General features: G+C 39.2%; 1 protein-coding gene across 3 annotated transcripts; it reads right to left on the bottom strand.

The window, feature by feature from the left end:
* Nucleotides 1–495: 495 nt before the first annotated feature.
* Nucleotides 496–14,828, bottom strand: gpcpd1 (glycerophosphocholine phosphodiesterase 1). Of its 3 annotated transcripts, none has more exons than XR_004570239.1 (21): nucleotides 14,523–14,828; nucleotides 14,178–14,267; nucleotides 13,033–13,123; nucleotides 12,815–12,899; nucleotides 11,226–11,264; nucleotides 11,019–11,094; nucleotides 9,402–9,443; nucleotides 8,849–8,972; nucleotides 8,324–8,576; nucleotides 7,392–7,554; nucleotides 7,114–7,243; nucleotides 6,916–6,970; nucleotides 6,733–6,825; nucleotides 6,577–6,654; nucleotides 6,276–6,315; nucleotides 6,043–6,101; nucleotides 5,831–5,896; nucleotides 5,584–5,720; nucleotides 5,317–5,452; nucleotides 4,528–4,714; nucleotides 496–1,854 (listed from the first exon to the last, which is right to left on the bottom strand). XR_004570239.1 is itself a non-coding variant. In XM_034228481.1 (21 exons), exons 2-21 carry the CDS (start codon nucleotides 14,224–14,226, stop codon nucleotides 1,656–1,658), a joined length of 2,076 nt encoding a protein of 691 aa, XP_034084372.1. In that variant the 5' UTR covers nucleotides 14,227–14,267; nucleotides 14,523–14,828; the 3' UTR covers nucleotides 496–1,655. The 3 variants fall into 3 exon arrangements, 2 of the variants coding, with proteins under 2 accessions (XP_034084372.1, XP_034084373.1); XM_034228481.1 differs by having other exon boundaries at nucleotides 4,528–4,688; XM_034228482.1 differs by lacking the exon at nucleotides 11,226–11,264 and having other exon boundaries at nucleotides 4,528–4,688.
* Nucleotides 14,829–16,160: the final 1,332 nt, after the last annotated feature.

The following is a 16,160-nucleotide window of genomic DNA, read 5'->3' as shown; positions in this document are numbered from 1 at the left end:
AAAATATCCACCGATATACAGACGTCTCTTTCCCCATGTAACAGGGCTGCTAAAGAGGAGCAGTATGAGGCATGGCTACAATGGGTGATCTGTTTGGTATTTTAAGCAAACAAAATTCAGACATGTTTTGTATAGGTATGGCCCTACAATATATTGTTCCAATATAGCATAATAGGTCCACTTTAATGTTTACACGGACAAGTGACTGGCATTTTTAGACAGACAGAAACAGTGTTAACCTATTCTTTGAAGCTTGTTGTTGTGAATATTTCAGATGTTGCTATTCTGTCAGCACTAGTGGAAACATGAACCTTGGAACTCTTGTATCTAAGAGTGTCCTGATAAAGGAGATACATTGATATGTGTGTGACTTTTGAATAAAAGGAGAAAATGCAGTCAGTCCACAAATACTACAACCTCTGCAAAAACAAAATGTACACAACAAATTGCCCAGCTCAACTTACTGGATGTGAAAGAAAAAAGTCTCAGACAGAATAAACAAATATAGGTTTTAATTTTATTTACACCCTTCTGCCCTGAAATGACAGTTTTTACACATTAGACTCATTGATTCATACGGACCATGCACAACTCAATCATTACTGTATGTAGTTAAGAGATTGTGCCCATGTACAGACAGCAAGACGATATACAGCCAGTAAATGGATTTGTTTTGCTGTGATCAAAATGCTGCATTATCATTGCGTTATATTAATACACCATATCAATATGCAAATGATGAAACACTTCCAGCGTAGTTAGCGCCAAAAAAGTATATTTTCCGTGCAATAAAAAGCATGGGTGAGGTGAAGTTAAGTACAATGTATAAGAACATAAAGGGAGTATTTCTTCATTCTGTACGTACATCTGAAGTCTATTCTAATAGATGAGGAGTGAGGTATTGGCTGTTTAAACAAAAAAAACAGAAACAGGGCCCTGATCTCCCCCTCCTTTCCTTAAGGCTGTGTGTGTGCACTGTCAAATAAAACATTCATCTGTTTTTCGTCTAATCAAGTATGTAGAAAGAATTAAGGATATAGTGCATCCATAATGTTGTTTACAATAATAGCTATGAGTTCTTTACAGACATAAGGATTTAGTGTGGAAAGGAGGAGTACGTGCTTTCGACAGTCCACTCAAAAGGAAATCAATTAATCAGTTCTCTTATACTTGCAGTAGATAATCTACGTGCCCATTAGTGACAACCTATAACTCCCAAATGATTTCTGTGGTGAACCTGAAATAGCAATCAGTAGCCAATACTCATTGCTAAGCGATACAATAAAAATAACACTTTTAAAGTAATGGCTGCATGCACAGCAGAAACAGAAAACAGCATTATACTTCATCTTTATAAAGTTTAGGACTTGAATTTGCAGAGCCGTAAAGAAAAAATCAAAAGCAAGAGAATTTGACCACTCGAAGTGATGCAACATATTAGCCAAATAAAAAATATTCACTGTCATGTAAGATTTCCCATTATTATGAAGACCTCGGCCTGAAAAAACTAAAAACATGGCTGTCTTAATGTTTTGGCAAAACATCCACCTATTTCAATAGAAAGCATAAATTACAATTTGTGGACATGCAAGACAAGACAGAATCTGTTGTTTCGTTGGCTGATCCATTCCCAAATTGGTCCACTAAGACCTAAGTTAAGAGGAGCTGAGGCCGGAATCAGACTCTCCGCTGCCAGAACAGACCTTGGAGGAAACGCAAGGAGCCATGGAGCAGGGGATGGAGTAGCAGGAACAGGTGGAGCTGTTGCGTGTCTCCTCTGTTATCACCTCCTGCAGAGTGTGTTGCTCCTCTACTTGAAACATGTTAGGTTGCTCCCCCTTCTCCTCACAGATGCTAAGGGAAAAAGAGGACATCGTTGGTTAGATCTGCTGCATCACAAGTTTCTATACACCATTCAGAGTCAGAGTTCCCCGATCCAAAAATAATTTGGCTAATAGAATGGTATGGCTTGGTGCTAGGGTTGGAATATGTATATCTTTATTACAATTATTAAGATTTATTTGTAATCTAATGTTTATACTACACATCATAATATAGCACATGTAAAAAAATACTTTTAGGATTATGAAGTTTAACTGTGCTTCAAAGTCATGCATTACATTAGGCAAAACTCTTCACACTAGTATAACTAAACTTTATGGTTACATTTTCTAACAATTTGCCTGGAATAAACCATTAAGAGAACAACGGTTTGTAAAACAGTAACACTTAGTATAATAATACGATGACATGTGATCTCAATACACTAAAAGTTGCTAAATAATATCAAAATATCGCCCAGCCATTCTGGTCCAGTAGAACAAAATCTATGCAATAACTAAACTATTATTCAGATTCAGACAAGATGCAAAAATGTACAGAAAACTCCAGTGTGCTAAACCAAAGCCAATTTTCCATGCACCATTGATCATTAAAACCATGCTTTCTGCTGCATTTATTTTGGCAAGGTGGATAATTGCACTGGATGGCAGCTGTTTATTACTTACAGGTCAAATCACATGTGTGGCCACCACCCTGACAAGTAGTATGGAGAACAAAGGCATTGTTCCAACCCTTTACGGACAAGGCCATTTATTGTTCTAGTAAGCTAAAACCTCTTTGTCCTTGGGCACAGTACATTTAGCACAGCTATGCAGCTTACTCTTATGTGTAGGACAAAGGTCACTCATGAGCTACATGACATTGGATAAGAGCCAGTCAATATTAACAACAGAAGTGGAACAGTAGCTCAGAATGAGAGTACAAAATGTCTCGGAGTGTATCAACCACAACTCTTTACGTGAACATACTCATGTTAATCGATTGGACAAATGTATCGAGTTTTGTTTTGTTTTTATCCAGTGCAATCATCCCTTTTAACAACCCAAACTGCAGCACAAGCACGTCTTCAAACATTATAGATGCAAATAATTAAAAAATTCCAACTGTAAAAAATATTCCACGACATGTGACAAAGTTGACGGGAGGTGGATAGCTGTGGGGTTTAAATGCAGGTCTTAATAATGGATCAACATTATTTTATACTATCAACTTATACTATTGACTTTCATCAGATTTACAAGCTAGTGTGATGCATGGTTACTGCAAGGTGCTTTGGTGCTGTGTGACTATCATACACCAGCTTTAACTAATGAGATTGAAACTAATACATATCAATCTTAGTTTGGTTCATACAGAAGACGATATATGATAACACTACCTCATGCATTAAACAAGCCATTCATTCTGTGTGCCCATCTTGCTTCAAAAATATATCACTGAGTATCATGCCAAGCTCAAAATAATAAGGCCTTTCTTGGCAAATACAAAACAATACTGGATAGAAAATGATAAACATGGCAGTTGACCCACCAAACAACCCTGTTTAGTACAATCCAAAAAGATAAAATAAGTATTCACTCTGAAACAAAGTATTGTACTAATAGGGTGTTAGAAGTCAACAGTCTTGCATCATTGTCAAGGAACATGTTTTGTTCCTGCTGTGCATCAAGCTGAGTAAGAGTGGGAGGACAGCAGAAAAACAGCCAGGGGGAGTATAGGGTGAGCAAATAAACAAAACACAGCCAGGAACCAGAGAGACATTACTGGAATCTGGAGAACTTGAGTCAAAATATGGCACCAAGCATTCACAAATTCTGTAAGAAAGAGGCACAGTTATAACAACAACCTGGAGATCGAGTCAAATGGTTTGACCTTAGACGATAAAATAAGTTACATCTATGTAAGGACTGTTTGGTGTTGTAGGGTTCAAAGCCTGTTTGTACAAGCGTTCAACATATATAAAGCAAACGTATCTGTATAGAGTATCAGAGAACTGATACGGCTGGACAAACTGGCCCTGCTGACCACAGGACACTCTTTCACCACGCTAGCAACCTGACCCTTATGCAACAACATTGACACGTCTTGTATACCAGTTTCACATTCATCAACAAAATGTTCAATGATTAACCAAACCACTTTCATCAAAAGCTACAGCAGATGCCAAGAGATGAATGTGTCTGCCAGTGCCTGATGATATAACCCTGATACTGTACTGAACTGTGCTGATAAGAAAGGCCTTGTAATAGTTCAGTGACATACCAGGAGTCGTATTGTCAATGCAGTATTCACATTTAGAACAGGACATTGTGTACTATTCAGTTGGCTTTCTTTGGTGTTGCATAACAGCTTGAAACATGACCATTTTATCACAACAGGAATGGCAGCAACGTGTTCCATCATTTGGATTATTATTACCTTATTAATTTGAATGGACATTGTTGTGCAAACAAAACCTGTTGGAGAATAATTTCAACTGCCATTACTGTGTTGATTTATTTATTTAATTATCTTTGCTTTTTGATGCCTGTTTTTAAATGCCATTTAATAATGTGTTTATGCTGTATTTATTCTTAAATGTCTTTTGTTTTTATTTTGTAAAGCACTTTGAGTTGTCGCGTGCTGAAAGGTGCTATATAAATAAAATTGCCTTGCCTTGCCACACATAAACATGTTTTAACCTACCTATCGTAGATGAGGCCATCGATTCCCTGCTCCCTCAGCTTCCTCCTGGTCTCGTGCTCGTTGTTGTCCTCCCCCCAGCTGAACACCACCAGGCCTTTAGACTGGGCATCCCCAATGTAGGAAAGGTTCTTCAGCAGCTCCTCAGTGTGGGCACTGATTCCCTAGAAAGAGCAAGCAAGGAAATCCACTAAGAAAAAAGGTGGGTTTGTTAAATTATATAAACTTAATCTTAAAATGCTACTCGCTTTTATGCTGGTTTAAGAATGTATGTTTTACATAGCAAGCAAGCTAATTCAGCCTTATATGAGCGGTCACCTACAAAGTGACCTTAGATAATGCTGAGTAAACTGTCTGGAGGGAGTTTTTGCACTTCCTAGAACCACTTAGGATTTCTTAAAAGACAGCTGACACTGCAATGCTGCGTGACTGACGTGAGAGTATTTTTGTAAGTCTGCATTGCTGCAAGGGCATTGCAGCAATGTTTGTTAAGGGAGGGTTCACAACCGACAAAACAAATATTTGTACACATTCTGCTATTTCTGGATTAAATTGGATACATTTGAACAGTATTTTGCTTACAAAGTACCACAGCTGATGGTGTTTTTGATCTTCGCACTGGCGAATGACATCAGGAGTAGTGCTTTCAAAATATAAATTACACCTTGAATTTAGTTATATTTTAAAACAGTTAGTGTGAAACTACCTTCATTAACTGTTTTTCTTTGAATTCTAGAAAATTCAGTGGACACTTTATGATAAATAAATGACTTTCTGCATTTCACTGCTCACCATAATATTCTCACTCTGTGCGAAACTTATGGCGATCTGAGTGGTCTGGCAGCGGATGTCCATCATTTCAGGGTACTTGTTGGAAATTCCCTGAGTGAGGAAGAGGATGGGGTACTTGTTCTGCTTTTGACGCACCCTGAGGGAAAACCAATGACAAGATGAATCATATTTTGCTTGACAAATGAACTGTAGAGTAAAAATCGTTTCAAAAAGTACAGCCTGATTAAATCTGAGCATACTGTATCCTCAGTTGCTAACCGTGCTTACATGGTGCAGATGTCTGGGTCAAAGCAGGAGAAGACAATACGTCTTTTCCCGCCTCTTTGCAGGACACAGGACAGGATGATATCCAGGTAGGTATTCATGTTGAAGTAGGAGGATAGGTTGCCATCCCATGACCCGTCCTGATCAAATCAAATGAGTTTATAATAAGGATGTGTTATTATCTCACATTTAAATCTACAATCAAAATATTATTTGAATTACGCTCCATTGGACGTATTGACTTGCTCACCTTCATCTGGCAAATCCATTTAAGCTCAATGTTGAAGCCCACATTCTCAGGAATAGCTTGGAAGATCTGTTAAAAAAAATGTAAATATGAAGGATGCTATTGATTTGACTAAGACTTTGACATGACAAAAACATAGGCAACAAGTAGAAGTAGTAGGTTGTAATTGATAAATACCCAGCTTTTTAATATTCAGGAATCATTCAGTCATGTACCTGTGTGAGTGAAGGGAATGGCTGATGTTCATCAACCTCTTCTTCATCGTCCAGCAAATCTGAAGAGACAAATCAAAGAGATGAGTGTGAATGCGCAGAGCAACATTTGATCAAAGCTGAATTTATTACTGTGGTACTATTACAACAGAGAAATGAAATGCATTTAAACATGTTTGTTCCACATTGTTTTCCTGGCAGAAGCTGGTGAGAGGATTCAAATAGTGGGTGCATACCTTTGTCATTGTTTTCTTTTATTGCAGTGGCATGGGCCAGCTGTTTAACAAAACAAAAACATCATCAAATCTATAGCCAACAAAACATTACATTTTCAGCACATTATTTTCAGTTCTCATGGCCTACTGCTTCACAATTCATTGGTATAATAGAGTGCGAACATTCTTAACTCATAGCAATTTCTGAATAGTTGCTTCATACATCAGGAAAAGCATTGGTGTAATGTATATCAACATTGTCCACGTCCATCTTAACTTGTGTCTTAGTTGCATAGCTCTGGCCATTATTCAAGATGTTTACCTTCAGAAGCTGCAGCTGATCATAGGTCAAGTCTTTGACTGGCACCTCAATAAGCTCCAGAGAAGTCTTGTCATTTTTCTGTCGAGGAGAGATAGAATGTTATTTGAAATAATGACATACATTTGTGTATGGGAATATGACCGGCTTTTATTTTACCTTCTTGGTGGAAATGCAGCATGTCAGATCGTGGTATACGATGGGAACAGAATCTTTGGAGAGGTGAACATCAAACTCTACGTAGGCAGCGCCCTGCAAGTACATTATTGACATATAATCTAGGCACAAGCTATGACGTTAAGGTTAAAATGTCATTCTGCTTTAATCATCTGCGTAACTCACATGCTGGGCAGCGCTTTTGAATGAGGCTATGGTGTTCTCCCTAACTCTGTGGTGACTGAAAAACATATTAGAACACAATGTGTTGACAGATGCAGGTTTGCTAATGTACACACTGTTCGATTGACTCTTTTTTTTGTGTTGTTGTTCCAGACAAGGCACTGTATCCCGTCCAGGTCAAAGTGTGTTCTGGTGACTCACTTGGCTGCGTGTGTGCTGCCAGCTCCTCTGTGACCCACATCCAGAGTACTTCTTTTCTTCCAGTACTTGGCGAAGGAGGAGCTCATGTCACAATGCAAACCCTGGATAGGCCGAATCACCAGGTAATCCACTAAAAACAAGAGTATCAAATCGGTCAACAAGCTTTTCCACGTGCACTGTGTAAACAATTAAAGTCACTCAAGAGGAAGTAAAGCATATAAATACTTTCAAAAGAGATTAAGCAGTTGCTCACTACCTTAAGCAACCAGATATCTTACCTCTGACTTTTCCGATGGTCTGTCTGGAATTTCGGCCCATTATGGGAAGTGTGGCTACTCCAAAGTCCTTACCGCTCTCCGCGAAAGAAGAGGAGAGGAGGCAAGCTGTGCCTACAAATCCTGGATGTGCATCTCCCTGGACTACATGCTCACCCATATCCTCCTGTAAACAAATCTCATATTACTACAATAATAATCAAATTAAAACAGATAAATCCTTCTATAGGGATGGGTATTGTTTGAAATGTATCGATTCAGATTCTACTTATCGATTCCGGTTTTTATCAATTCCAAAATGGTAAAAGAAAGAGGTCAAACGTTTAGATAACAAAAATATCTTTATTCTTTTAAGCTTTAACTGACATTTTTACAAATAAAAAAAATACATGCAATAAAAATGTATTACACAATAGCTGTGCTTTATTATAACTGAGCTATGCCTGTGGCAAGCTATTAACAGGCATTACACTGTGCCTTGTCTTTTTCTTTTTTTGTGTAGTGGAGCCTCACTTCAGAGCGTTTACCACGATCTATCTTTGGTGTTATGAAGTGACTGAGCTCGTGAACTGTCTACGGGAGGGCGGGGGAGCCTCGCTGCGGGGCAACTGTGGACCTCTGTCGCCTGTCAGCGCAACTTACATGATGCCGTTTAAAAAAATTAAGGGCGGTGCCGGCCGTCAGCGAACCGAGCTGGCCGTCCCTGTATTCCACCGGGTTACCGCGTCGCAGACGGACCCGGTGGAATACAGGGTTTACCGTGTTTGGGAACCGTTAAGCAGAACCGAAATTGTGTATTTTGTATGGGTACCCGGCATTTTCTTATCGGTTCTCATCTGGAACCGAGATTTCGGTTCCCAACCCTATCCTTCTATGATACTTGATATGTTAGGTCAGGAATACCTATTTTAATAGTTTATCATGAGCAGTTTTACCTCAAAGAACTCAAAGGTGAGCTCCAGGTTGTAGGGGTCCATTGTGTGGATGTTGTACTCGGTCCACTGGGAGGGCTCCAGTGCATTACCACATTCAGGCTGCGAGTGGCGGGACTTATAGCCGTTGGCACTGATCATGCTGATCTCCAGAGTGGTGGTCTCCCTGAGCAAAGAGGCAGGACTAAGCTGGCCTTCTTCCTCCTCCTCCTCATCTTCATACTCTTCCTCAAACCCCTCTAACATCAGCTTGATTCTGTATTGGTAGGGAAAATAAACAACAAGGTAAATACACAGATATGGGGATGATGAAAGAAGCATATACTTAAAGAAATGAATGCATCAAAACATGAAAAGATAAGGTGTTAACAAGTGAGGTTGTACTCTCAGCCTCCCTCATATGCAGAGTTTCTGTTGCACTTTAGAAAAATGTTGGCTAATAGTAGCTCTGCAATGACCTTCTGCTCCATCTCATTTTCAAGGAAAACGTTCTCTGCGTATTACATTCGCCCTCAGTGTCACATGTACCTGAAGCGTGATTTCTTGAATTTCTTCTTAGTAATTGATACCGGAGAAGTCTTAGAATAGTGCAGGCGCAGGCGAATCTCGGTCTGGCACGTGAGCCAGCCAGAGTCCACACAATTCACCCCGTCTATAAAAAGAAAGACACAACATAAATTTACTTTGACTGCGGACCAAAGAACTGGCGGCAGCTCTCTAAGAAAATAAAGACTTTTAAACCTCTGCTGTGGGATTAAAGGGATCCTTTACTCACTAAACGATAATTATATATCAAATTATCACTCAGTGCAACTTTGAATTATTGAAGAAAAACACATTTGATTCTTTGTTCACCTTTGAGGCATGCATGAAAAACCACGTTTTCTCTAAGAATTCAAGGAAACACTGGATAAGTGATAAATATTCAAATGGTCAATTAGTGGGTTTAGCGATCCTTTAAGCACATTGGTTAGCAACTTAGTTCAATTGTACTTTTGTCTCCATAGGATTTTACATGCTGAACTATTGATAGTTCTTATGTTTGTAATGAGTAGTTTTAGTTATTTTAAATCAAACTTACTGTGAATTCCAAACTGTCCATCGTCAATATTCTGGTGGGATTCTGCAATAAATGGAAAGCCCATTATAAACTGGATGAAAGAATCTCAGCGGTACACAAAGGTTGAGGTCAGATCAAACCAGACCATTTCCTGTGTACAAAGAGGCAATTCTGTTTGATCTCTCAAAACAACAGCCTTCATTGCTCTGAATTTGATTAGTCTCAACCTTAAGTTTCAACTAAGCAATACAATGTATTTGATTCCAAAATATATTTTAACTTAGACTCTGAGCATGAGCCTGTCAGTAAGGCTGGTTTAGCAGGATGTTTATTAAAAAAGTCAGATCTCAAACAAAACATGTCTGGGTTAAATATAAAAAATTAAAGTTTGTAAAAAATATATTTTTCTAGGGGAATAAGTGCTTTAGTGGCTAGATGAAAGACAGAAAATGATTGGGTGAGGGGCTTGTTGCAGGCAATTATTCTAGCCAACCAGCTCATTTTAACAAAATGAACTTTGCCAGTGTTAGTCCAAAACAATGTTGATTTAACTAGAGAGGTATACAATATCAGTTCATGACATATGCTGCATTGCAGAATTTAGTCTATGGCTCTAGATTATTCCAGCAAGTGCTGTCCCGCTCTTTTTGCCAAAACATAAACACTGCAATCAGGTGGTAGGTTGTTAATTTTGAGATACACATTGCCCAAAACGATAAATTAAAGGTCAGATTAGACTTTCCCTCAAATACTAACCTTGTTTCTTCAGTGGTTAAACAGCTGACCCTATGTAAGTATTGATGGGCAACTGTATCATATAGAGCTAGGACAGGGAATGGGAGGTGTGTAGGGGGCATGGCTAGGGATGCATACCGGTATCCGGTATTACCGAAATACCGGTTATTGGTGGCTACGGTATACCGTACCGAAATCAGATCCGTTTTCGATACTTTAAAAAAAAAAAAAAATCTTTTTTTTCTTTTAAATTAATTTAAAAAGTGAGTCCGTGGCCCGTGATGGCGGGTGTTAGAAATTAGATTGCATAATCGTTTTTCTTCATATTTGATGTATTTTTCATTGTTTGTTCAATACTAGAAAGGTAAAAGTCCCACAAATGAACTGTGATGGGATTTGTTTTCTCTCACCAGTGAAGGCAAATGTTGATTTTAAAGATGAGATTTGTTTGTTTGTACAATGCCGAGATCTCATGACCTTTATTCTATTATGTATTTGTTCTCTAGTCGAATCTCAGGTTTAACATTAATTATAACGGTGCTATAACGGTCTGTTTGCATTGACAAGATGTGCTACTCACGCGGCACACCTGATGGCGGGTGTTATAAAAGATATTCCATAATCGGTTTTCTTCATATTTTTTATGTATTTTTCATTGTTTGTTCAGTACTAAAAAGGTCCAAGAAGTCCCACAATTGAATTTAATATTCATTTAATATTCATTCAATATTCATATCGTAAAGCGCTTCATGGGAGTAATTGTGGGATGATACATTTTCAAAGTATCACGATATGTATCGGTTGAGTATCGGTATCGTAAAAAAGTCAACGATATGCATCCCTAGGCATGGCACACTTCACCCAACCCAACCACACCGTGCACCGTTTTTCGTTGTTCTATACCTGTGGGGCTCATCGTGCGCGGGTGTTGATGGGTCTCCCACATATTGACTATCACTTGATAGGGACCACCTGCACTCTGCAATTTCAATGTTTGGTACAGTGTTAGGGTTTTCAAATCAGATACATTGATCTAGCTTTCAGTCTGGTGTCAGCGCAGCAGCTTGTTGGACTAGGGTGTCAGAAAGGAGTTAGAGCTGGTATAGTCACCAATCTCCCGCTGGGGCAGTCAGCTACCATCTGTTGAATCTGAAAAGTGAATTTGTTAATGAAAAAAAAAAAAAAAGGTCTTCAGTTAGGCTGCTCTCTATCTGTAACAAAGTCATAATCAATTTAAGCAGCAAAAGGTTAGCATCTCATTGTTTTATTTTATAAAATCATTAAAGACAATATCACATGAAGAAACACTGATCAAGTGTACACTAAATGCATCGCTGATGAGACTAACTGCAGTTTCATATGCAATATTTAAACTGCATGAGTAATTGGCCAATGTTCATTTAATGAACCGTTCATCAACTGTTGAAAGCCAATGACAAGCTTTAGCTGGCAGAAACTTTAAGCCTATCAGTTTACAGAGAGGCATCCCACAAACAAATACTTGAGGAAGCCAAGCAAAGCAGGCTTTGAGTCTCACACAATGTGAGCCCCACCATTACATAACAAATAATAATCCCCTTATAATAATTTGAGGTAATAGCTGAATTATATATATATATATATATATATATTGTTAAGGTAAATGTCTGACACATTTTCTATCTCTTTCCTTTTGGGGAAATATGGTCCCTCTTGTTTCTACTGTAGTGTATACAGAGCCTGCCTATTCTACAAAACTGGTCTTAAAGGTCCCATGTCATGCTTTTCCGGTTATACCCGTCCCCTTGTTTGTTATGAAGGTTTTTATGCATGTAAACGGCTATACCCTGTAGCGAGTAAAACTCTAACACAGAAAATACCTGTCTATGCTTCCCCAGAACGCCTCGTTGGAGATTTCTCTTTTTCTTCCTGGGTACAGTGACGTGCCCATACCCAAATGGACCCATTGGTCCAAATGGACCAATCCACGGAGCCGTTACGTTACGTCCGCAGAGCCGTTACGTTAAGTCTGTGGATTGGTCCAAATCACGGACTTCCTAACACACACACACTAAATCCTTTCTCAGCTGAAGCTCCGCCGATTTCTCCTCCCTGAGACGGCGGGACGCGGCGAGGCTGTGAGTCGGTGTGTGAGCACACACACAAACTCCCAGCCAGGCTGCAGGTGTGTGTGTGTGTGTGTTTGGGCTGGGTTTAGCTGTGTCTTGCAGACGGCCACTGGGCTCATAGGGAGGGGGGTGCAGGAGCTCCAACAAGCCGTTTAAGACAGAGAGTGAATACACATACTATGCAGAGATGCTGTATGAGAAACCAATGTGATTTTGGAAAATTGCACAATATACATTTATTTGAGTATACCTCAACAATGGAATTATGATCAGCAGAAATGGCCATGACATGGGACCTTTAAGGAGAAAACATATTATTTTTCCCAAAAACTATTTAAAGTGTATTGAATAAACTAATAGAACCTGTTGTCCCCCTTCCTGCTGATGAGCTGTGGCAAGAAAACGAATGAATTGACATAAATCCATCATCACAAATCATGCATAAATTAATATGAATTAGCGTTGGCATTGAATTCCACAATATTCATCTTTAGCCAATACTGCTTTCAAAGGATAATCTTTGAAAATCAACAAGCATATCAATCACTTATTCTTAGAGCTATAACTATACAGACAGGAGACTGCGCTCACCTTTGACTCAAGGAAGAAACCTTTGAGATAGCGGTACTTGGCGACAACTCCTTTAGGCACAGTGATTGTTGTGGTCCAAGTATTTCTGTCAGGGGAACAAAATGTATTTTAAATGGACAGAATAGTAAAGACAAAAAAAAACACCCTTTTGTAGTAGAGAATCACAAACTGTCATAATTTAAAGGACGGTTTTTTATTAAACTTGGAATTTAACCTACCCATCATTCCCATGAGGATGTAAGATCACTGCTTTTTCATGGCTCCAGCCTCCCAGGGATTCACAGCTACCAACAACTGCAATCACCTCCCCTAGAAATGGACAAAATTGTGTTTTTTACCTGATGTGATAACATTCTTTATTGTACAATATATAAAAGCAAACATAATTAAATAGGCGCATTCACACCGCAGTACTTTTTCCACAAAGGTTCATCAGAACTTAGTTCATGAGAATTCTTTAGTTCTCATGAACTAAATACAGATCGCGTTCACACCGGAATAAGTCCCTGGGGGATGATTAGCCAAATGAAGCCGCTGACGTCACTTCTTCTTCTTCTTCTGCTTTGGGTTTACTGGCAGGCCGCAAACCACTTCACGGCGTATACTGCCGCCCAAAGTCCCCGGCCGGAAGTCTGGGAGCCAGCAGCTTCTACTGAAGCCAGTCCCCAACTCCGGGGACTGGCTTCAGTAGAAGCTGCTGGGACTCCCAGCAGCCTCTACTGAAGCCTTCCGAGTAAATCGCCAGAACGCCGACATCTCCACCGCTCCCATGTTTTATTTTGTGTTGCCATAAATTAGTCTCTCTGCGTTTGTGCGCTGGGCTAATGCTAATAATGCTAATGCGAGGATAATAAAATGGCGGCTTCACAAAACTTTTTGGGAGTTTTACGGGGCGTGGTTTGCAATCCGCCCAGCCAATCAGACATAGGAACCTTTTTCTCCCACGAAAGTCCCTGCTCTCTAGCAGGGACGGAAAAGGGGGTGAAAAAGGTTCTCATGAACTAATTTGAGTTCCGGCTCTTTTTGGTGTGAACGCAACATTTCGGAACTAAAGTGGGAAAAGTACTGCGGTGTGAACGCGCCTAATGCTGTCATGGGTCACAATCATCTCACATGTTACATTCTACAAACTAGGTAAATACCGAACATTAACTTCCAGGAATTGTACTTAATTGAAAAAAAAGTGTTCTTATACAAACACATAACAACAAGATTTAGGGAAACAAAGTTCAATATGTTGGCATAGCTACACTTAAAAAATAGATCATCATGTGATCACATAGCATGTTCTACATGAAGGTCTAAGATAATGTTACAAGTGTCTTTATATTTAGTTTTCTGCAGTGTAGTTGAACAGACTTACCTGGGGATGTTTCTCCTCTGACAGCCACCGTTACCTGAGTAGTCTCCATAGCTGACCACAGGCACAGAGAATACTGGGGGCAGAAACAAGCTGCAAAAAAGAACAAACTTTAAAAACCTTCTTATTTTAATAGGTCAATAACACACTTTGGGCGTTGCTGAGTTTCACTCTACCAAATGTGACTTCTGGCTGTTAAGATAAGCTGTTTAAACAAATTCAATTGAGTAGTATCTTCCTCTTACTGGTAGCTGACTCAAGTAAAGTAACTAACGTTAGCTAACATGTTAGTTACCAGTCAGTTGAAAGAATATTAGCAAACATACGGATGATGACAGATAAGGTTACCTTCTTGATTGTGGCAGAAAAATGTATCTTCGGGCTTCTTAAAATGGGGGATCCCCGTTGAAGCAGGATCGCCTATCCTCCAAGAAGTCTACGTGAAAGCATACCTGGACAGCTGTGTCAGAGCTAGCGATTTAACGTCAAAGCTGGACCATAACGATAAAAAAAATTCGAGTACAAAAAGAAGTGAGAGCGAAACCTAATGTCTTCAGCAATATAGATTAAATACCACCAAGAGTCTGACGGCAGAAACCTGGCGTCGACGGAGCAGCTTACACAATGGTTATCTGCAGGGTTGCAAACAGTATATCAAGCGCCAAGTTCGCCAAAATGACAAACTGATCATCCGGCGAGTACTTTCAAAATAAAACATTGAATTCCTCGATGTTAAAATATTACACAATGTACTTAATGTATTAATAATAAAACACTAGGGGGAATCCAATATGTTTTCAATACAAACAATTGCAGTGTATGCTTCAAAGAAATCTGATCGGCTTGTTCTCAAGGCCAAGGGTTCCTCTGTTTCCCATCTCTATATACATATTTAAAGGGAACATAGCATGGAGTTGAGATTCAAGAATAGGGCCATAGGAAAATAAGTCCGTAACAACATTGTAAAACAATAACCTTAATTATGTATTTTCCTAGAAAGAGACACGCTGTTATTTATAACTTTTATTTTGTATGTATCATCTCCACATGGCGTGGTGCGTTCAGGCTTCCGCTGGCCCCTTGACGGAGCTGGCTCATACCGCCCTGTTCTGGATCCCTGGCGGGTCTATTGTGCTGCATTAACGTCCCCTCGCAAACAACTCCACGAACAGATGGAGGTTACAGCCACGTAGTAGACTTTTGGCTTTTTTTTGTTGCAATAAAACTCGAACAAGTTATTGTTAAATAAGATTATAGTGCCTTAGTCTATTAATGAACTACGTTGTCATTCCATGTTAGTTTCTAAAGTAAAATAAGAGACAAAAGCTGTCCTTTCAAGTAAGAGGGAATGTTTTTAAAGCTATGTTAAAAAAAAACCGGTTCTATTTCGTCAGTGGATCTGTTCCTTTCATCTTCTCGCTGCGCGAGAGTACCTTGGCTACATTTTTTGTAGCCTACAACGTTCGTTCGGTTGGAATATTTGTTAAGGATTCTCTGCAAACAGCTGGCTGCGTGCAGCTTCGCGACTCATCCAGTCGGGGCCGACTGCTGCAGCACCCCCTGTTGGCGAGTGGTGTACATTTGAAAAACTGAGTGACCACCTAAATAAAAATGATTAAACTACATAAAATAGTTATGATTTTACTTAAAATAAAATTAGCTGTATACAGTAGCATATAATAGTCATAGTATATATTTGTATATATCAGGTGGCTTGAATTTATTTTCCAAATAAGTAAAATCCGAGTCATCTAGGTCGTAGGTCTTGGGAGAGTGACGTAATTGACGCGACACACACACTGCAGAGTGACAACTTTCTAGAATGGAGCAAAAAAGGATTTTGAATTTTTTTCTCCAACAAACAACCCAATAAAAAGAGTGGACCACCAGCTACTCCTCAGCCCACCACCTCTACAACTAGAGTAATATATATAAATTATCCATCATCTCATTACATTTGCGCATATTTTAACACATTTCAGGAAC

This window comes from Gymnodraco acuticeps, unplaced genomic scaffold (genome assembly GCF_902827175.1).
Source record: "Gymnodraco acuticeps unplaced genomic scaffold, fGymAcu1.1, whole genome shotgun sequence".
In the NCBI taxonomy this organism is placed as follows: Eukaryota; Metazoa; Chordata; class Actinopteri; order Perciformes; family Bathydraconidae; genus Gymnodraco; species Gymnodraco acuticeps.
Note: the sequence above shows the minus strand (reverse complement) of the source record. Positions and strands in the feature narration are given on the sequence as shown.